Source organism: Lontra canadensis, unplaced genomic scaffold (genome assembly GCF_010015895.1).
Source record: "Lontra canadensis isolate GAN:19392208 unplaced genomic scaffold, GSC_riverotter_1.0 scaffold58, whole genome shotgun sequence".
Classification (NCBI taxonomy): Eukaryota; Metazoa; Chordata; class Mammalia; order Carnivora; family Mustelidae; genus Lontra; species Lontra canadensis.
The window spans coordinates 7513483-7535246 of NW_022631052.1; the positions used below are offsets into that span (position 1 = coordinate 7513483).

The 21764-nt window shown below is 37.6% G+C and overlaps 1 protein-coding gene across 9 annotated transcripts in view; it reads left to right on the plus strand.

The window, feature by feature from the left end:
- Positions 1 to 21764, plus strand: part of ATXN2 (ataxin 2) — a 111487-nt gene that overhangs the window by 18289 nt on the left and 71434 nt on the right. For all 9 annotated transcript variants that reach the window (XM_032876279.1, XM_032876280.1, XM_032876283.1 and 6 more), the window contains 4 exons: positions 16074 to 16107; positions 17243 to 17302; positions 17832 to 17903; positions 18672 to 18822. In XM_032876279.1, the coding sequence (XP_032732170.1) occupies positions 16074 to 16107; positions 17243 to 17302; positions 17832 to 17903; positions 18672 to 18822 (317 nt within the window). Of the gene's footprint in view, positions 1 to 16073; positions 16108 to 17242; positions 17303 to 17831; positions 17904 to 18671; positions 18823 to 21764 lie in introns of those variants that run through there.

Below are 21764 nucleotides of genomic sequence, written 5' to 3' on the forward strand. Positions count from 1 at the left end.
TGAGCTCCTGTGCTGAGGCGCGTGGACCGAGGAAACAATTTGTGGAGAGAAGGCCTCGGGCTTTCCTGGCGGCCACTCGCTCCCGCCGTGCCCAGCCGCATCATCGGGGCACGTGAGGGAAAGTAGAGGCGCCCAGCCCTCCCCGCAGAGGCCATGAGCGCGCTTTCACTTTTAATAACTGCTCCGCTGCTTCTAGTGCAGCTCTCTGACAAAACTGATAAAAATCCATGGAAACAATTCAGTCATTATTGTTAGCCATAAAATAGCTTCAGTTATCCATGCCTTAGTCCTGGCAGTTACGTTTATTTATAAATGAATCTGGATCTAAAAGTTCATGACTTTTATTTTAAAATCTGAAAACAGTATTTTAAATGGTGGTTAGTTTTCAACACCTGCCTATTTTGTCAGATTGTCAGTTGTAACCCATAATTAATTTGAACTAAGTATTGTATATATCATGGGTTGAGAAGGCGTTTGTGGTTTGAACTAAGAACCCAAACACCACTTACGATATTTCTATAGGAAAATTAGTGTAGAACCCACTTCTCCACTCTCCCTGTCTTAGTCACGTTAGAGGCTGCATAGCCCTGGGGCTAGGACACACTAAATAAGACTTAGCACACATTAGTCTTCCAGAGAGAAAGGATTAATAGTTGAGGAAATGATTGCGGACTTAAGGGAAATTACTGCTGCAGTTACGTGTATGGGCCAGACCATCATTTTAGGTGATCATACATTTTATTCTTAATTACTGCAACACATTAATTTTGTCCACCAGATTAACCTGGCCTACCTTTTGCTGTTAGACTTAAACTCTACTTTTGTTCAGAAATCACCCTGTTCCCAAGCCCAAGGTCCTCCTCACCTTTCCATGATCTAACCTAGGGATTGGCAGGCTTTTTCAGTGACGAGCCAGATGACTTGGGCTTTGCATGCCACATACAGTCTTTTTTGTGTATATATTAAATCCTGGGACATATAAAAACAGAGCATTTGATGACCCTTTATAAAACCCCATTTTATCTTTTTGGTCCTATTTTCCATCAGCTCTTCAAAACATGACCCATTTAAATCACTATGGTCTCCTTTCTCATCACCTCTGTAGGTACCAGGCTCAGCCTTCATTCCCTTCTTGCTCTTCCATCATTTTTCTGTGTTTCCATGTCCTTATATTTATCCTCATCCTCATCCTTAGATCCCTTAGATCTAGCCTAAATCTTCCATTGAAACAAATTCTCATTTTTCTTTTTATTAACTCCCGTAGAACTTAGCTCGTCCCATATGTTAGTGTTTGAGAACATTTCCATATTTCTCTATAGTAGTTTGCTATGAAATACAAGAATAAAGATTGACATTTTCCCTCAAACTGTTTTATGGAAAATGCCTAAAATTACTTTTCTTTTCACAGATCAGTGTTCCTTCTATTTGGCATCCTATTCCCTTCCCACAAATCTGAATTTTAAAATTGGAAGCTTGCATTTCAGATCATCATGACTCATCTTCTTTATTTTACACAGGAGCAGGCACTTTAAATGACTTGTCCGAAGTCATACAACAATTCGTTTAGCACCCTAGCTCCTTTCTTTGTGACGTAAGGCCGGCTATTTCATTTGTGCTTGGGTTTCTTCGTCTGTGAAATGGGGATGATGAGTATGAAATGAATTGTGCCTGTAAAGTGTTTAAATCAATGCCTGGGTATGTAGTAAGTGCTCAGTAACTTTTAGCTGTTAATTAGCATTTTTGGAAATTGGTAGAAACTACATGAGGAAGTTAAGGCTGGGAAGTGCTTATTGGTACTGGATGAGTGTATGCAGTTTAGCCTTTTGTTGAGCTTGTATGTATACTGTTCATTACTTCAGTAAAAGTTTTTTTTTTAAAAGATTTATTTATTTATTTATTTGACACAGAGGGAGAGAGAGAGGCAGCGAGAGAGGGAACACAAGCAGGGGGAGTGGTAGAGGGAGAAGCAGGCTTCCCGCACAGCAGGGAGCCCGATGCGATGCAGAGCTCCATCCCAGGACTGTGGGATCGTACTTGAGCTGAAGGCAGATGCTTAAGGACTGAGCCACCCGGGCACCCCTTTTTGGTAAAAGTTTGAAGATGTGTCTGGGAGAATGATTCTTGAATCACTATACTGTATGCCTGAAACTAACTCTGTATGTTAACTAACTGGAATAAAATTAAAACCTTAAAAGATGAATGAAACATCTCTGCTTGCAGGTTTCTCAGTGTAGTAGGGAAGGCAGGCATTCAGATAGTGTAAGCTGGTAGCACTGAGGAGGGAGTGAGTGACTGCTGTGGGTGGGCGGTTAGGAAAAAAAAAACCTTGAAGAAAGCAGGAGAGTTGAGATGGATCTTGAGGAATGATGAGCACTTTTCAGTGAGGCCGTGGAAGAGAAGAGAAAGTTCCTGGCAAAGAAGTTTCTGCTAAAGCAGAAGATGCTATCAACATGGCATGTGTAGAAAGACGTGGTTCACAGTGTGGCAGAAGAAATGTAAGGGAGGCACTTACTGACAGCGGGGGGTCAGATTTGGAAGCCCCTATAGTTAGAGAAGGAATGAAGCGAGTTCGGAAATAAATACCAATGAGAATTTTTTAAATAGAAAATTTCAGCATATGTGGGGCACCTGGGTGGCTCAGTGGGTTAAAGCCTCTGCCTTCGGCTCAGGTCATGATCCTGGGGTCCTGGGATCGAGTCCCGCATCGGGCTCTCTGTTCCGCGGGGAGCCTGCTTCCTCCTCTCTCTCTGCCTGCCTCTCTGCCTACTTGTGATCTCTCTCTGTCAAATAAATAAATAAAATCTTTAAAAAAAAAAAAAGAATTTCAACATATGTAAAAGTAGAAGAGTTTAATGAGCCTTGTTTAGCTACCACTCAGCTTTAGCAGTGATGGCTCATCTTTTTTCACCTGTACTCCCTTCTTCTTCATTGTCACTTGTTGTCTTTTGAAGGGGATTAAAGTTGTTTTGAGTCCCCAGGAAAGATTAATGACCAATGGGTAAAACCATTGGGACAGAGACTTGAGTTTACCATATGGAAGCACTTTTGGTCAGAGGGGATGATGACTGCTTTGGAAGGTCAATAGGGCCTTGTGCGGAGGAAGCAAGCTCAGGGAGAGGACTGAAACTGTACTGTCCTGTATGGTGGCTGTTATCTGCATATGGCTATTTAAATTTACAGTTATGTTAATTAAAATTAAAATTCAGTCCTCAGTCACACTTCACCACTTACATACAGAGTTAGTTTCAGGCATACAGTATAGTGATTCAAGAATCATTCTCCCAGACACATCTTCAAACTTTTACCAAAAAGGGGTGCCCGGGTGGCTCAGTGAAGTAAGCCATATTTCAATTCCTTACCCATCATGTGTGCCCCTGGGCTACCATATTGGGCAGTACAATAGAACTTTTTTTTTTTTTAAGATTTTATTTATTTATGAAAAACAGGTAGCGAGAGAGGTAACACAAGCACAGGGGAGCTGGAGAGGGAGAAGCACTGAGCAGGGAGCCAGAATGGGGCTCGATCCCAGGATGCTGGGATCATGATCTGAGCCAAAGGCAGACGCTTAACAACTGAGCCACCCAGACACACACACACACACCCCTTTTTTAATCATTATAGAAAGTTCTGTTGGACAACACTGAACTTGAGCCCTGAAACTCCTTTTTATTGGAGTCTTGTGGAACTTTTGATGTGTCTAGGTTGTATCTAATTGTGTATGGCTTCATGTTATGGTCAAGCCTCTTATCCCTTCCTCTAAGTAAAACTTCCTTTGAAGAGATACTTCTTTTTAAAGATTTTATTTATTTGAGAGAGAGAGAGAGAACAGGCATGTGAGCAGTGGAGGGAGAGGAGGAAGCAGGGAGCCCAAAGTGGGGCTTGATGTGGGGCTTGATCCAAGGACCTTGGGATCATGACCTGAGCTGAAGGTAGACACTTAACCTGCTGAGCGACCCAGGTGCCCCAAAGAGATATTTTTGTACAGCTTTAGTTTGTTCTATAATATGAGGAAAATAATTGTATTAAGCCAACAATTATTAAGCATTTATTTAATGTACCAGGTGTTATTCTTAAGCCAGGCTGTCTATATGAATATCATTTAATTTTTTATAACCTTATGTGCAGATACTGGTTTTTGTTTTTGTTCTTTTTCAGAAGGTACTGTATTTATCACTATTTTACAGATCGTAGATTGAGACACAAACAGCTAAAGTTACGAGGTTAAGGTCACAGAGCTAGAAGTGATGGTAGGGTCAGATTTTTAATCCCAGCTGTTTGTAGAGAAGTTGAATTAGTTCTTACGGGATGGTAGTTTTTTTGAAATGTTGATTCTAGATGATTATGTAACTGGATTAATCTGACAGTTGTTTTGTGTGAATTTAGAGTTGCCAGTCCACCTTAGTTTGCTAAAAAGAAAAAAAAAAAACCCTAGCTTTACTCATCTTTTCAGTGAGGAAATAGTTGTTCAGTAAGTACTAGTTACAGAATTTCCCTTTCTAATAAAAAAACTGAAATGGGAAGAACAAAATGACTCACGTAAGTGAGTTAACTGTAAGAGCTGGAATTAGATTTCTAGGTTTTAGTTGTCCTTTCTCTTGACAACTGTAGTTACTCTGTACTATAAAAAGAAATTGAACTAGTTGATACTTGTCATAATTCACATAAACTGTTCTGTATACTTAATCAACAATTTAGAATACTTACTGTGTGCCAGGCTCTGTTTAGCTGTGGGCACACAGTGGTGAAGGAGACAGAAGTGTTTGCCCCCATGGGGTTTATATTCTGGGAGTGGGAGGTAGACCGAGAAATTAAATAGATGAACACATAATAGAATTTCAGATATTAAGTTCTATGATGCACTAAAGATTAGTTACTAATAAGTACTAAAACGGTGTTATACTATTGGGGAACTACGTTTGATAATATGGTCAGGGCAGGCCTTTCTGAGGAGGGGACATTTAAATTGAGATCTAAATAACAAGCAGGTAGCCATATGAATACCTGAGGAGAAGAGCATTATTACAGCTTCTACTGGAAAGGGGTTGGAGGTATGTAGTATTCTAAGTGTGTCAGAGAATATTAGTTACATCCAGACAACAGTTTCTGGTTCTAGAAATCTGGGTCAGTGAAGTATTTTGATTGCATTTACTCAGGCCTGTTGAAATAGTTGTAGAAACTAGCAAATGACATGTATAGCTACAGTGTTGAAAGATGGTAATGAAGTAGCAGAATTGTGAAAAGTGAAGAAATAAAAAGTTCCATAATTACATTGTGGATGGCAGTTCCAATGAATATTGCGTATTTCCTGGACCCCCGGAATTTTGAAATGATAAGGGAAGGAATTTTATTCTTGGCTAGATTTTTTAAATGTGTTTCAGTTACCAGGAGTGTTCTTGGGGGGCATCTGGCTGGCTCAGTCAGAGCATGCAACTCTTGATCTCAGGGTCATGTGTTCGAGCCCCATGTTGGGCATGGAGCCTACTTTAAAAAAAAAAAGGAGTGCTCTTGGGTTGTTTGTATGTTTTTATTTATTCAGGTGGTGAAGGAAACAGATAAAATATGCATATGAAAATATACATTCTAAACTTTCTGTCCTAGACATAACCTCTGAAGTGTAAGCTGCCTGAAGACAAGGCTGTATTCATCTTGCTGTTTCAATAAATATTTGTCAAATATAAAGTTAAAAAACAAACTAGTTTTTGAGTGTTTCCTGTGTGCCAGACTTTATTTTACACCTTTAATGAAGTTTAATTGACATAAAATAAGCCTATAACTCTGGTCCAAATGAGATTGTATATGCGCACACACGTTTATGTATGTACATTTTGAGTATTATTTGATCCTCAACAACCCTTTGACTTTTTTTTTTATAAAGATTTATTTGAGAGAGAGAGAGTACATGTGAATGGGGAGAAGGGGTAGAGGGAAAGAGAGAAATTTTTTTAAAGGATTTTATTTATTTGACAGAGAAAGAGCAAGTGTAAGCAGGGGGACAGGCAGAGGGGGAGAAAGAAGCAGGCTCCCCACCAAGCATGGAACGTGATGCAGGGCTTCATCCTCTCACCTTGAGATCATGACCTGAGCTGATAGCAAGGGTCAGATGCTCAACCAACCGAGCTACCCAGGCACCCCCAACCTTATGACTTTTCTTACTAACGTTTTACAGATAAGAAAATTGGGGACCAGAGTGGTTAAATAACCATTCTGGGGTTCCTGTAAGTGGCTGGCCTAGGATTTGAAACTGAGCTGTCTAAAAAGCAGTAGAGTAGAACTTTGGGTTTTGATATGGTTGCCCTCTGTTTTTAAGGAGTGCACTCTGGAGTCCTGTGCTTTTGGTTTCCTTGTGTTAGGGGGTATCTGAGATTTCTTCCATAATTTATTCATAGTCCTTCATATTTCTGTTTTTTTTTTTCATGTTTTTGGTTTTGGAGTTTTTTGGCTATTGTTTTATTGATGTCTTTCGCAGAAAAAAAAAATATATATATATTTATTATTATTTTTTTTTCGATAAGTCAGCTCTATGCCCAGCGTGGGGCTTGAACTCTTGAGATCAAGAGTTGCATGCTCTACTGACTGAGCCAGCCAGGCACCCCAGATTTCTGATTTTGATCGAGTTCCATATAAAATATATATCCATTGTTTGTGCTTTTACAGTCTTATATAAGAATCCATTGCTAAGGGCACCTGGGTGGCTCAGTTAGTTAAGCACTGCCTTCAGCTCAGGTCATAATCCCAGGGTCTTACGAGCCCCACATCAGGCCAGGGGAGCTTTTCCCCCTACCTCTGCTCAGGTTCGCATTTAGGCTGTCCCTTTCAAATAAATACATTTTTTTAAAAAACAACAAACCAAACAAAAAGAATCCATTTCCAAATCCAAGGTCTTGAAGATTTAACCCTATTTTTTTTTTCTCCTAAGAGTTTTTATAGTCTTTACATTTAGGTATTTGATCTATTTTGAATTTTTATATGTGGTATGAGGTAGAGGTCCAACTACATTCTTTTGCATATGGGTATGTAATTATGCCAGCGCTGTTTGTTGAAAAGACTATTATTTCCCCAATAAGTTGTTTTGGCTCTTCCTAAAAGTCATTGGCCATAACTGTAAGAATTTTCGGGGGGGTTGATGCTTGGGTGGCTCAGTTGTAAAGCGTCTGCCTTCTGCTCAGGTCATGATCCCAGGGTCCTGGGATCAAGCCCCACATCCGGCTCCCTGCTTGGCGGGAAGCCTGCTTCTCCCTGTCCCACTCCCCTTGCTCGTGTTCCTCTCTCACTGTGTCTCTCTCTATCAAATAAAATCTTTAAAAAAAAAATTTTTTTTTTGGACTTTGAATGCTGTTTCATAGCTCTTTTATTTGTCCTTATGTCGACATCATACTGTCTTAATGTAGTTCCCATATTATTTTAAAGCAATTTTTCAATAGATAATCTCTCTAAGAGAATGAAAGTTTTAAAAACAACACATGTACGGGCACATGCATGGCTCAGTCGTTAAGTGGCTGCCTTTGCCTTAGGTCATAATGCCCAGGTTCTGGGATCAAGCCCCACGTTGGGCTCCCTGCTCAGATGAGAAGCCTGCTTCTACCTCCCACTCCCCCTGCCTGTGCTCCCTCTCTCGCTATGTCTGTCTCTGTCAAATAAATAAAATCTTTAAAAACAGAACAACACATTTAGTGACCCCTGGCTGGCTTAGTCAGTAGAGCCTGTGACTCTTGACCTCAGGGTCATGAGTTCAAGCCCCTGAACATTGAGGGTAGAGATTACTTAAAAGAAAATAATCACATGTAAAAAATTAAAATTCTCCAGTATTACTTAATGTCTAGTCAGTTCAAATGTTCCCAATTGTGTGTCTCTTAAAAAGTAAATCAACTTTACTATTGAAGTATAATTATATAATCATATATAATTATATGCAGTAAAATTCACTAAATTTACGTTTGCAATATAATCAGTTTTTAAAAAGTTTTTTTTATTCATTTGAGAGAGAGCGCAAGCAGGGGGAGAGGCAGTGAGAGAGAGAGAAGCAGACTCCCCACTGAGCTGGGAGCCTCACATGGGGCTCCAACCCAGGATCCTGGGATCATGACCCAAGCCGAGGGCAGACACTTTACATCTGAGCCACCAGGTGTCCCAGTATAATGAGTGTTTAACATCAGATTAATTTTGTTACAAAATTCACCGTTTTTTTAGGTATATGTGTTAGGAGTTTCTTTTTTCTTTGGATCTGCCTTTAGTTTGGCGAGTGGCAGGGTTTTGAGGTATAGTTTATATGCAGTAAACTCATCCTATTCAGTGTAAAGTTCTTTGAGTTTTAACAAATGTGTATAGTCATGCAATCACTATCACAATTGAGATACCACCCTTGGTTGCCTGGGTGGCTCAGTGGGTTGAGCCTCTGCCTTCGGCTCGGGTCATGATCCTCGGGGTCCTGGGATCAAGTCCCGAGTCAGGCTCTCTGCTTGGTGGGGAGTCTGCTTCCTCCTCTCCCTACCTGCCTCTCTGCCTACTTGTGATCTCTCTCTGTCAAATAAATAAATAAAATCTTAAAAAAAAAAAAGATACCACCCTTTAAAGTTCCCGCTGTACTTTTATAGTAAATATCTTTCTTCTCTCTTAGCCCAGGGTAGTCATTGATCTGATTCTGTATCTGTAGATTTGCCTTTCCAGAATGTCATAAATGGGATCATTTGTGTCTAGTTTCTTTCCTTTAGCACAGTGCTTTTGAAATTCATCCAAGTTGTGTGTAGCATGTATCAGTAATTTGTAACTTTATTACTGAGCAGTGTTCCTCTATTAAGGATGTACTATCACAGTATGTTTATTTATTTATCAGGTAATAGACATTTGAACTGTCTCCAGCATTTGGCTATGTGAATAAACCAGCTCTGAACATTCACATTCATTTGGTCTTGAATAATTACCTGGGAGTGGGATTGCTAGGTTGTATTAGTATGTTTAACTTTATTTTTTTATTTTTTTAATTAATTTATTATTAATTTTATTTATTTTTTAAAATATTACTTATTATTTTTTAAAGATTACTTATTTATTTATTTGACAGAGAGGGACAGACAGCAAAAGAGGGAACACAAACAGGGGGAGTGGTAGGGGAGAAGCAGGCTTCCCACCGAGCAGGGAGCCTGATGCGATGTAGGCTCATCTCAGGACCCTGAGATCATGACCGGAGCCGATGGCAGATGCTTAATGACTGAGTCACCCAGGGGCCCCTAAAATAGTTTAATTTATGTATGTATGTATGTATGTATGTATTTATTTATTTATTAAAGATTTAATTATTTATTTGACAGAGATCACAAGTAGAGAAGCAGGCAGAGAGAAAGGGGGAAGCAGACTCCCTGCTGAGCAGAGAGCCCAATGTGGGGCTCAATCCCAGGACCCTGAGACCATGACCTGAGCCAAAGGTAGAGGCTTAACCCCCTGAGCCACCCGGGTGCCCCATTTTTATTTATTTTTGAGAGAGCGAGAAAACGAACTGGCGGGGAAGGGCAGAGAGAGAAGCAGACTCCCCAGTGAGCAGGGAGCCCAATGCGGTCCTATCTGTCCCAGGACCCTGGGATCGTGACCTGGGCCAAAGGCAGATGCTTCACCAACTGAGCCACCCAGGCAACCTAGTATGTTTAACTTTATAAGAAAATGCCAGACTCTTTTCCAGGAAAAGAAATCTGCATTTCCTTTTCCAGCAGTGGTGTGTGAGAGTTTCAGTTGGTTGGCATCCTTCCTCGTGGTTAGTATTATCAGGCTTTAATTTTATGAAGTCTTACTTGGTTAAACGACTGTGTAAGTCTTCTGCCCACTTATGGGCTATTTATCTTTTCTTACTAAGTTGTAGGAGTTGTTTGTATATTCTTGGTGTAAATCTATTATTAGACATTTTGCAAATATTTCCTTGTTTGGATTGACTTAATTTTCTTAACAGTCTTTGAAAGGACAGAATGCTTAAAAGTTTGATGAAGTCTCATTTGTTAGTTTTTGCTTTTATGGTTTGCATTTTTTGTTCTGTCTGAAGTCTTCATCTAACCAAAGGTTATAAAGATTTTCCCCCCTATTTTCTTTTAAAAGTTTCATTTAACCCTTTTGTGATTAGGTCACTGATCTGTTTTTGAGTTAGCTTTGCTAAGCTCTTATTTCTTATAGTTTTTTTGAAGATTCTCTTAGGATTTTCTGCATAAATGATCATGCTGTCTTTATTACTAAAGACATTTTCCTTTTTTCTGTCCAATCATGGTGACTTTTCTTCCTTCCTTCCTTAAGGTTTTATTTATTTTTTTGACAGAAAAAGGCAGCAAGAGAGGGAACACAAACAGGGGGAGTAGGAGAGGGAGAACACGCTTCTTGCAGAGCAGGGATCATGACCTGAGGCAAAGGCAGTTGCTTAAGGACTGATCCATACAGGCAGCCCTTATTTCTTTTTCTTGCCTTGATATGGCCCAGGCTAGAACCTCCAGTTCAGATGTCTCATCAATTTATTTTTTTATAATTCTAGTCAAGATTCTTATGAAATTCGGGGTGCCCGGGTGGCTCAGTGGGTTAAAGCCTCTGCCTTCGGCTCAGGTCATGATCCCAGGGTCCTGAGATCGAGCCCCGCATCGGGCTCCATGCTCAGCGGGGAGCCTGCTTCCCCCTCTCTCTCTGCCTGCCTCTCTATTTTTGATCTCTTTCAAATAAAAAAAAAATAAAATCTTAAAAAAAAGATTCTTATGAGATTCACAAGGTGATATGTCAAGTCTATTGTATAAATCTGCCATTTACTGTTTCATCAGTTGGTGCTATGTGCTTTTGATTCAGCAGTCGATACAAAGTCCCTGGCTTTGTGAAACTTGCTTGTATTGACATCAGATGTTAGTAAAATACCTTGATTTTTTTCAAAATTTGGATCATCCTCAATTCCATTGTGAAGCTTAAAAATAATAAAGAATGAGAGCACTTTGATGACATTTTTTCAATTATGTTTGCATTAAACTTCCATGAAAAAAGTATTTAATAAGCTATCAGATTTGTTTTAGAAGTAGTGGTTCATGTAAAATAGCAGTAAACTTTTATTTTTTTAAATTGCAGTTGTTGACATCACAGCCACTTTTTCAGTGCAGAGGTCAGCAGATTTTTCTTGGAATGACCCAGAGAGGTAGTATTTTAGGTGTTAAGAGGCCATATAACTTCTCTGTTGCATATTCTTCTTGGCTTGTCCCTTCTCTCCTCCCTCCCTTCCTATCTTCCTCCCAACCTAAAAACGTACTTAGCTCAGAATCTCAACAAAAATGGGTTGTGGGCTATATTTTGCTGACCGTTGATTTATGTAATGATTACTTTGAAATCTTTCTCCATCTTTTTCTTTCTTTTTGGCTGGGCTCATTAATTCATTATTTATTAACTATATGTCATATGTGAGCTATGGTTCTTCTGTGCTGATTTTGGTAGATGTTCCTAAGATGTGTAAGATACTGTCTGCCAGGCTTGGTTTAGGTTTTATTTCATCCAGGAGCTTTTGGCCAAGGACATGAATGCATGTTGAAATCCAGGAGTTTCTTTGGCCACACAATGTGCCTTTGGGGCTACCTCCATTTCTGGTACCTCTTCTAATTTTCACAAAAGCACTGGCTGCTGATCACACTCTTTTCTCTAGTGTGGAGTTTGACTCCCTGGAGGAGGCATCATTTTCTGATTTGGTCAGTTGATGGCCCTGAGTAGTAGGCATATGATAGGTCACCAGTAACTATAATACAAATCTGGTTATGTCAGATTCCAGTCTGGAGAGTTGAAGAGAGCACTGCGTGTTTGATTTGGAATAGTGTAATCCAAGGAAGGCTTCTTGAAAAGGTGGCATTTGAATTTCAAGGCTGTGTAGAGTTGAGGTTTTTTTTTGTTGTTGTTGTTGTTTAATTTTAAGAAATTAAAGACATTCTGGACAGTAAAGTAGATAGAAGTTAATAAATCACAGTTCTTTTTTGTTTTAAGATTTTATTCATTTGAGAGAGAGCAGCAAATGAGAGAGAAAGCACAAACTGGGTGGGGGGTGCAGAGGGAGAGGGAGAAGCAGACTGCCCACGCAGCAGGGAGCCCAATGTAGGGCTAGATCCCAAGACCCCGGGATCATGACCTGAACTGCAGTCAGACCCTTAACTGATTGAGCCATCTAATCATCCCCAGAACCCTGCTTTCGGTTATTTTGGGTATATATTCTGATGTGGTAATTGCTGGATCATATGGTAATTCTGTTCAATTTTTTGAGGAACTGCCATACTATCTTCCACAGTAGCTATACCATTTTACATTCCCACAGGTAGTGCAGAAGGGTTTTGCCAGTTTTTTGCCAACACTTGTGATTTTTTGTCTTTTTGATAATAGCTACAGTAGTGGGGGTGAAGTGGTAGCTCATTGTGGTTTTGATTTCCATGTTTCGTGGTGACTAGTGATGTTGAGCATCTTTTCACATGCTAATTGTATGACTTCTTTGGAGGAGTGCTATTCAAGTCTTTTGCCCATTTTTTAATTAGGTTGTATGTACTTTTCTTATCAAGTTACAGTTTATGTATTCTGGCATGAACCCTTTATCATATCCGATAAGTGGAATGCACGTATCTTCTCTCATTCTGAAAAGTATTGTCTTTTCACTCTGATAACTCTGATAATCCTTTGCACAAAAGCTTTTAATTTTGATGAAGACTTTTTTACTGTTTTTTTGTTGTTGTTGTTTATTCACTTTGGTGTCACAGTTGAGAAATCATTGCCAAATTCAGAGTCATGAAGACTTGTCCCCTCTGTTTTCTTCAAGAGTTTCATAGTTTTAACCCTTAAGTTTGTATCTTTGACCCATTCTGAGTTAGTTTTTATGTATGTTATAAGGTGTAAGGGTTCAACATATTTGTGAGGGCTTATTTCTGGACTCTCTATTCCATTGGATTTTATGTCTGTCCTTATGCCAGTATCACACTATTTTGATCACTATAGCTTTGTAGTAAGTTTTGAAATTGAGAAGCCACACTTTGCTTTTGATTTATGTTTGTCCTTAAATTTATAATTTTCCCTTCCTCTGCACTGTTTTTTTTTTTTTTTGTTCTCCTGCTGTTTATTTGTTGAAGAAGCTGTTACTTGTGTCCTATTTACCACAGTCTTGGTTTAACTGATCATAACCTCATGGTATCAGTTAATATATTCTCCCACACCATGTTTCCTGTAAATTAGTAGATCTTGATTAAATCTGGACTCCGATTGCATCATATCAGAAGGTACCGTTTTTTTTTTTAACTTAAGGAAATTATAAAAAGCAGGCAGAATGATATATTGAACCCCTATACACCTGGCACCTAGTTTTAATGGTTAGCAACTCATGCCAGTCTTACTTCAGTATAATTCCCTCTATTTCCTCTCTCTGTGTTATTTTGAAGCAATACAAATTTATAGTTCATAATTTATAATATAAAAATTTATATTAATTTGGCATCTTGAATGACGCCTTAACTTCATATTCAGTAACAATCCTGAATATTGTTATTTTGTTAAATCTGATCCACCTAATCATAAGTATATTTAGGAGTAGAGTATGATCTTGGCTTTTTTTTTTTTTTTTCCCTTTTAAGATTTTATTTGAGAGAGAGAGAGAGAGCGCACAAGTAGGGGGAGTGGGAGAGGGAGAAGCAGGCTCCCTGCCTGCAGGGCCTGATCCCAGGATCATGACTTGAGCTGAAGGCAGACACTTAATTGACTTGGCTTCTTTGAAATTCTGTTTTTGTTTCTATAAGAAACATTAAGATGCTTTATTCCAAAATACTAAAGAAGAAAATTAAAAGTGAAGCATAATCTAAGTGGATCCTAAAAGAAAAAAAAAAAAAAGAATGAATTTGGACTTTTAGCATAAGCTTCAGAAAATGCTACTATGGTACACTAACATTCCCCTTGGTTATTCGATTTCCTGGTTTGGTCAGTGGAAATCTGTTTCTACACTCTGTACCACTTTATACTGCTGTGGGTCTTCTGTTATTTTCTTTGTTGCATGATTTGTTCTAATTAGTAAACTGGATTGTCAAAACAGTTCTTTGTTAGTCGAAGATGTAATTATATAATCAATAAATAGTGTGACTTCTATAGAGGGTCTGTACATTCTTTTAAATAGCTTTATGGGGATGCCACATGAATTTAAAGGTACTTAACTGGTGGCATTTAAGTCTTTTTTTTTTAATTTTTAAAAATTTTTTATTTATTTGACAGAGAGAGAGATTATAGGTAGGCAGAGAGGCAGGCAGAGAGAGAGGAGGAAGCAGGCTCCCTGCTGAGCAGAGAGCCCAATGTGGGGCTCAATCCCAGGGCCCTGAGATCATGACCTGAGCTGAAGGCAGAGGCTTAACCCACTGAGCCACTCAGGCGCCCCTTTGTTTAAGTCTTAACTGTGGCATCTCAGCAACCACCAAGATAAGATAACCCACACAGGATTTTTAGCTATTTGGCAGCCTTTGGTTTTAGACTACCGATAATTAAAAAAACCCGATAAATTCAAATGATGTTTGAAAAAAAAATAATTTGGTTAGGTTTAATTGTGAAATTAGTTTATTCCTTGTGATGCAATTTCAGAGAGGCAGAATATAACCTACAAATGAAAAGCCTAGACTTTGGATCACCTGGTTAAAATATCAGTTCTACTGCTCATTAGCCAGATGGTTTTGGTCAAGATAGTTAACTAAGGTCCAGTTTCTTCACCTGTAAAGTTGGGGTGAGAGTTTGACATAGTGTTTACCATAGTATATGGTTTGTAGTATTATAAATGGTATTATTAGTCCTATTCCGTGAACTACAGGAATTTTTCTGTTCTGTGTGTGAGACAAAGAGTTACAGAATCAGAATGTTAGAAATGGAAGGACTTTCAGAGGTGCTTTGGTCTAAGATGTTATTTTCTAGTTGAGAGAGGGTTACTGAGTTGGAAAGCAAACCAGCCCTGTCCTTGGAGTTCTAAGATCAGTGCCATTTTACTGGGAATTGGCACATTCATACTATTAGACTTTTTAGACCTGAATTGTGCTTCTCTTTGAATTTGTGACTTAATTTGAGTATCTTGATTATTTTGTTATAATAAGATTCTAGGGTTTCCTGGCTGGCTCAGTCAGTTGAGCATCTGCCTTCGGCTCAGGTCATGATCTCAGGGTCATGAGATTGAGCCCTTTGTCCAGCTCCACGCAGAGTGTGGAGAGCACTTAAGATTCTCTCCCTCTCCCTAATCACACTTTCTCTGTCTCTCTCAAAAGAGAAAGAGAGAGATTCTAGTTCTATTATTCCAGTTTTATTATTATTCCTTTATTCTGTTATTTATGAGGAATATAACATTTTATGTTATTAATGTTTTTATCATTTCATAGGGGCCTAATCTTTTCCAGTGGAATAAGCCTTAGCTTGTATTATGCTCTGTAACTAAATTCACTGGAAATAACTTGACAGCTGACTGGTGTTCTGCATTGTTTCAGAGCTAGGGGATTGGCAGAGAAAGGTACTTGTTACATAGATCCTGACAGAGGTACTTAGAAGTGAAAGTGCTTTGAATGATTTAATTTATTTTCAAATGTTTTTCTGCAGTTGTAAACATGGTGCCTATTTTTAGAGGCAACAGAAAAACACAGGAGGTGACTTTGATGTCAGTCAATAATATGTCAGTTAAATCAGGAGTAGAATTTATATTTTATTCCTAAGTAGCTTTCTGTAACACAACAGTAGGTTACTATGGGACTAAAGATTATTATGTTTAGTATTGGTTATTTTTTCCAGTAGGCTGTTTTTATTTTTACTTCATTTATTTTATTTTGATCATGTTCACATTCTTCCTCCTTTCTCCCTTCCATGATACATACCTGTTCTGGGTCTCTGAGCCAGTGAAGCCAGAGGGAACCATTCTTAGGTAGCCTTTATACTTGATATTAGATGAGCCTTCCCCCCAGGTTGCTTGTGCTGTAATTTGAATGGAATTATGATTAAATTTGAAAATATTTAAATTTGAAAATATTTATGAAATTTAAAGAAAAAAAATTTTTAAGCTTGTTTCTCCTGTTGAACTTTAAATAAATGTTTTATTTTTTCAGAGGTCGAAACAGCAAAGGACTGCCTCAATCCACGGTGAGTAATTTTAATGTCACTTGTTTGGAAGAATTGGTAACTAAGATGTTATTTCTGCACCATAGACGAAAGCCAAGATGAAAAGAAATCTTGGGGTTTATACCTCATACAACTTTTGTACCTCAGTACTGTTTGGTATAAAATTATTAGCTATATGTGTTTTTGGACGTGATTCTTCATACAAAATGTAAAATTATCTGTAAATAGTATTTTTCATGCAAAGTAATAAGTCATTTGTTGTTTTATAAATGGCTAAAGGCAAATCTAAATGAATAACACCCCAAAAGATAAGTGGAACAGGATTGGAGTTTGCAGAGTTCTTTGGGGTTTTGATTTTGAATTAATGCTATCTTTTAAGTCCTTTCATTTTTCTCCCTTGGAAAGGGCCTTCTTATTTTAAATTTTAGAACTCTATCAATAAAATTAAACTGGGCATGAAGGGCAGTTCCATGTGATGGAAAAATAAATGACAAACTGTCATTTATCTTTCAGATTTTGGCATTACTGGACAGATACTCTTATTTCAAATCAGAAGGATGCATGCTTTTGTAGTATGTAGTAAGGAGTGGTGTGGTTGAAGAGACCTGAGAGCACTAGCGTTGATTCATATGTGCTAAGAGAAGATAGTCAAGGGTCTTTGACAAAGGTGCACACTCCTGCACCCCGTTTATTTATTTATATATGCTTAGCCCTGTTTAGTGTACAGGTCTTTGAGTTTTGATGCGTACAGTTATGTAACCACCACCACAGTCAAGATAATGGGACAGTTCTCTCACCTTGAAAAATCACTCATGCCATTTAGTAGTGATTCCTCCTTCCTCTGCTCCCCAGCCTTTGCTCTGTCCTTTGTTTCTGTGGTTTTGTCATTCCTCATATATGGAAGTTCACTTTTGCTTTTTTGTATCACATGTAGTCAAAAACATTGTTAGATGGTATGACTGTTTTCACTGTTGAAAACTTAAGCTTCTGTTCTCTAAGGAAACAAAGATCGTAGTAAACCCAAGTCTTTCTTTAATGCGTGTAAAGCATCGCAAACTTAACTAAACATTTTTTAAGAAAATAAATGTTAATTTTAATATATATATACAAGGATAAATACTAATTGCTAATAGTGTTTTTTTCCTTAATATTCCAGATTTCTTTTGATGGAATCTATGCAAATATGAGGATGGTTCATATACTTACATCAGTTGTTGTAAGTTACCAGATTATTGGGGAGAAACTGCCTTGGGAGTGTAATTTCGTGATGCTAAAATGTAGATGAATAATTTTCAAAATAACGTTTCTTAGGTCACATTTAATCAGGATTATTTAGAAAAAAAAAAGCTTAGAACTCCATCCAAACTATTGTGACACACTATAAAAGCATTCTTCTTAACCCTGGTATGTATAAAATAATAGTAGTAGTTGATTAGTGCATTATTTTGTCACCTAATAAAGCCAGAATCAGAAATACTTAACTTCATATTTATTTTATCTATCTATTTATTTATTTTTTTTAAACTTCAGTGTTTAAATTCATACTGCAATCTCTGAGCAATGCCTTCTGAGGAATTTTGAGAATTCAGTGTATTGTTAATATTTTAGAATTTATTGTTCTGTCAGTGAATACCCAATATGCTGAGTGAAGCCTGGTGAGCTATATAAGAAGTAAAATGAAAACAATTATCCCTCTTGACAGGGTAGCACACTGTTTCTTTGATAAATTAATTGTATGTTTTTAGGGATCCAAATGTGAAGTACAAGTGAAAAACGGAGGTATATATGAAGGAGTTTTTAAAACATACAGTCCTAAGGTAATTTTTACTCTTTTCCTTTTTGTTAAATGTAAAAGCCCGTGAATCATCAACTGCTGTATGTTTGTATGCCGTCCTGACACTGTGTGTTAGTTCCTGATTTAGCAGTTTGTAGTTGTTTCTGACATTTTCATGTTCTTTAAAGCACTTTTAAAAATTTACACTTTGGGGATGCCTGGGTGGCTCAGTAGGTTAAGCCTCTGCCTTCAGCTCAGGTCATGATCCCAGGGTCTTGAGATCAAGTCCCGCATCGGGCTTCTTGTCAGCAGGGAGCCTGCTTCTCTCTCTCTGCTTCTGCTTGCCACTTTGTCTGCTTGTGTGCTTTCTCTCTCTCTCTCTGAGATAAATAAATAATCTTAAAATTTACACTTTGATTTTGCTCTTTAGTTTGAAATACTGATTATTTTGTAGACTGGTTCATATAATTAAACTTGCTCTGTGTGCTTATTAAAATATCTTGACCTTTTCAAGCATTGGAGGCTAGAAGACGTATTGAGTGGTTCATTATTTTCTTTATCATCACCATTAATGTACTTAAAACAGACTATGGTACTATGGTAGCAAAGACCAACTTTCAGATAAGAGGATTTTGAATGATGGAATAAATAATAGGTCATATTTTTGAGAAAAACTTAGGATTATAAGGTTCTTTTGAGATAGATTATTTTTGTCAAAGACATAAGAAATAGTACCTTGATGTGCTAAAGAATCCCTGTCATATTTTATTTTATAAGTAATTTGAATATTTACTCATGCTTCTCATTTTAGTGTGATTTGGTACTTGATGCTGCACATGAGAAAAGTATGGAATCCAGTTCGGGGCCAAAACGTGAAGAAATAATGGAGAGTATTTTGTTCAAGTGTTCAGACTTTGTTGTGGTACAGTTTAAAGATATGGACTCCAGTTATGCAAGAAGAGGTAAATGTTGATTTCCTAAATATGCTTCATGGTTTATAAGATTTATTTAAACAAGGACTCTATACATCAATTATACAGACTTTTTTTTTTCCCTTTTGTTAAAGAAAAAAAATTTTTTTTTAAAGAATAACCTATTTAAAATTAAAGAATAATCTGTTTAATAACAGAGGGGAATTTTAATGCATTTTTGTTGAAAAATATTTAAAACTTCAGAGAAACAGTCCTTGGTACGTTTGATAGGATAGATTATAAGAGTTGTATTAAAGTTTGTAAAGGATTTTCTACAGTTTCATGGTCAAGAATGCTATAGATCATATTCAGCTGAAATTTCTTGTCCTATTTGGCTTACAGTTCTTTAGTTTATAAATTTTTAGTTTTAAAATGGTTATAAATCATGCTTATTTAGTATTATTATGCTTTTAGTTCAATAAGTGTTTTAGTTTTGTGACCTGGAAATAAAGCGCAGGTCTCAGGCAATTGTCCAATGAAGATGAAAAAGGTAAAGAAGTAGAACATGCATATTTAAAAAAAAAAAAATTCAGAGTATGGGAGTATGTTTTGACGATATAAAAGGGGTGATGTATAGTTATATTAAAATTTAATCTGTTTCAGGGGCACCTGGGTGGCTCAGTGGGTTAAAGCCTCTGCCTTCGGCTCAGGTCATGATCTCAGGGTCCTGGGATTGAGCCCCGCATCGGGCTCTCTGCTCAGCGGGGAGCCTGCTTTCTCCTCTTTCCCTGCCTGCCTCTCTGACGACTTGTAATCTCTGTTGATCAAATAAATAAATAAAATCTTAAAAAATTTTTTTTTTAAATTTAATCTGTTTCAGATGTCCACTGAGGAGGGAAATATGGGAATGCTATTACTTGTTTGGAGAGCATTCTTTGCAGTGTTGAGTGTTCATAACATGTTGAAAAGGCTCTTCTGGGCAGTTTTGAACTTGGTTCTAAAATTCTTAAATTGATTTTTTTTTTTCCTGGTCAAATTCTATAGTCAATTCTTTTTTGAGTTTTAACTCACCACAATTTTTGATTTTCATTATTCAGTCTAGACCAACAGCTGTTTTTGTTGTATTCATTTTACTACACTGTTATTTAGAAATATAAGCCACTAGAAAGTTAAAGCCTTTCTCTTGGACCCTTAACAAGGCTCTCACATATAGTTAGCTTGTTTTTTTCAGAGGCTAGGTACCTTTAACCGCTTTGCCGTGCTACAGAAAGCACGGTGTTCTGTTTTTGTACCTTGTCCTCAGATGTCTGTGTTTCCGATTCACAACTCTAAGAGTCCTTCAATGGCCCATACAAGGAAACAAGTCTTTTTTTTAGTTTCTGCCTTTGGAGTTGATCTTGTTTATGCCTGGGACCACAAAAATACAGTTACAGTTGAATTTAGTACACAGTACTCTAGAAAAAGTATGGGCCACAACAACAAAATGTTTCTTACTCTGTTGGGTACCGGGCTGTTTAGCTAACAGCCATTCACAATAGATTTTGTTTTTTGTTCTTGAAGTGAATTGGCATTTCCCAAATTTGGAAGGATAAATATTACTTGGAAATATCTATGGTATCCTATTTTTCGATCCTCTTCAAAATAATGTCTTTAAATTTTTCTTTTTTTTTTTTTTTTAAAGATTTTATTTATTCATTTGACAGAGAACACAAGTCGGCAGAGAAGCAGGCAGAGAGAGAGAGAGAGAAGCAGGCTCTGCACTGAGCAGAGAGCCCAATGCGGGGCTCGATCCCAGGACCCTGGAATCATGACCCGAGCCGAAGGCAGAGGCTTTAACCCCTGAGCCACCCAGGCGCCCCTAAATTTTTTATTTTATTATTTTGTTATGTCTTTATTTCTCAGATAATTTGTGTTCATTGTAGAAAGCCAAGAACATACAGATCAGAGTGACAGCTTTGACACTGTTCAGTACACTCATAACGGGCTGGATGTATTTTGCTATATACATAAAAATATAGTTTTCTTGATGAGGACATCCCATAGTGGAGTAATTTCAAGTATTTTATATAAAGACTGTAGTGGTTTAGTGAATTACAAAGTTGTGTCTAGGGCATAGTATCCTGAAAATAGTATTAAGTCATGTGTTTAGGATTTCAGATCTCTTTTTTTTGTTGTTTTTTATTTTTATTTTTGCTTATTTATTTTTTAAAATTTTTAATTATTTTAGATTTCAGGTCTGTTAAGCCAGGTTTTTAATACTGTCTGGCAGAAGTTGCCCTCTATAAGTATTATTTTGGAGATAATAATTAGTATAAAGAAAACTTTTTTAGAGTAATTAATTGGCATGGTTCATTAATTACAGAAATTAAGACACAATTCAGTAACTTGGTAAAGTGATGACACAAACCTAGCGCTCAGGTTGTGATCCTGAGGTCCTGGTATCAAGTATGACATCGGGCTCCGTGCTCAGTGAGGAGCCTGCTTTTCCCTCTGCCTCTGCCATTCCCCCTGCTTGTGCTCTCCTTCTCTCTCTCTATGACAAATAAATAAAATCTTGAAAAGATTATTTATTTATTTATTTGACAGACAGTGAGAGAGTAAACACAAGCAAGGGGGAGTGGGAGAGGGAGAAGCAGGCTTCCCACTGAGCAGGGAGCCCAGTGCAGGACTTAGTCTCAGGATCCTGGGATCATGACCCAAGCCGAGGGAAGGCACTTAATGACTGAGCCCCCTAGGTGCCCCCCAAATCATGTTCTTAAACATTGTACTACTGTGACATAAATTATGTGGTCTAATTTGTTGTTTAGCTGTGTCAGAATAAATCTGCATTTACCTTAAAGGATTTCCCCACAAATAACGCCAAAGGTAAAAAAAAAAAAAAATTCTTGTTCAATGTAAATATGCAAATTATTATATTATTTCAGATTCTTTTTTAAATCTTTGGCTTTATTTTTGGGGAGACTTTTAAAAGTTAGGTTATTATGACTTTTAAC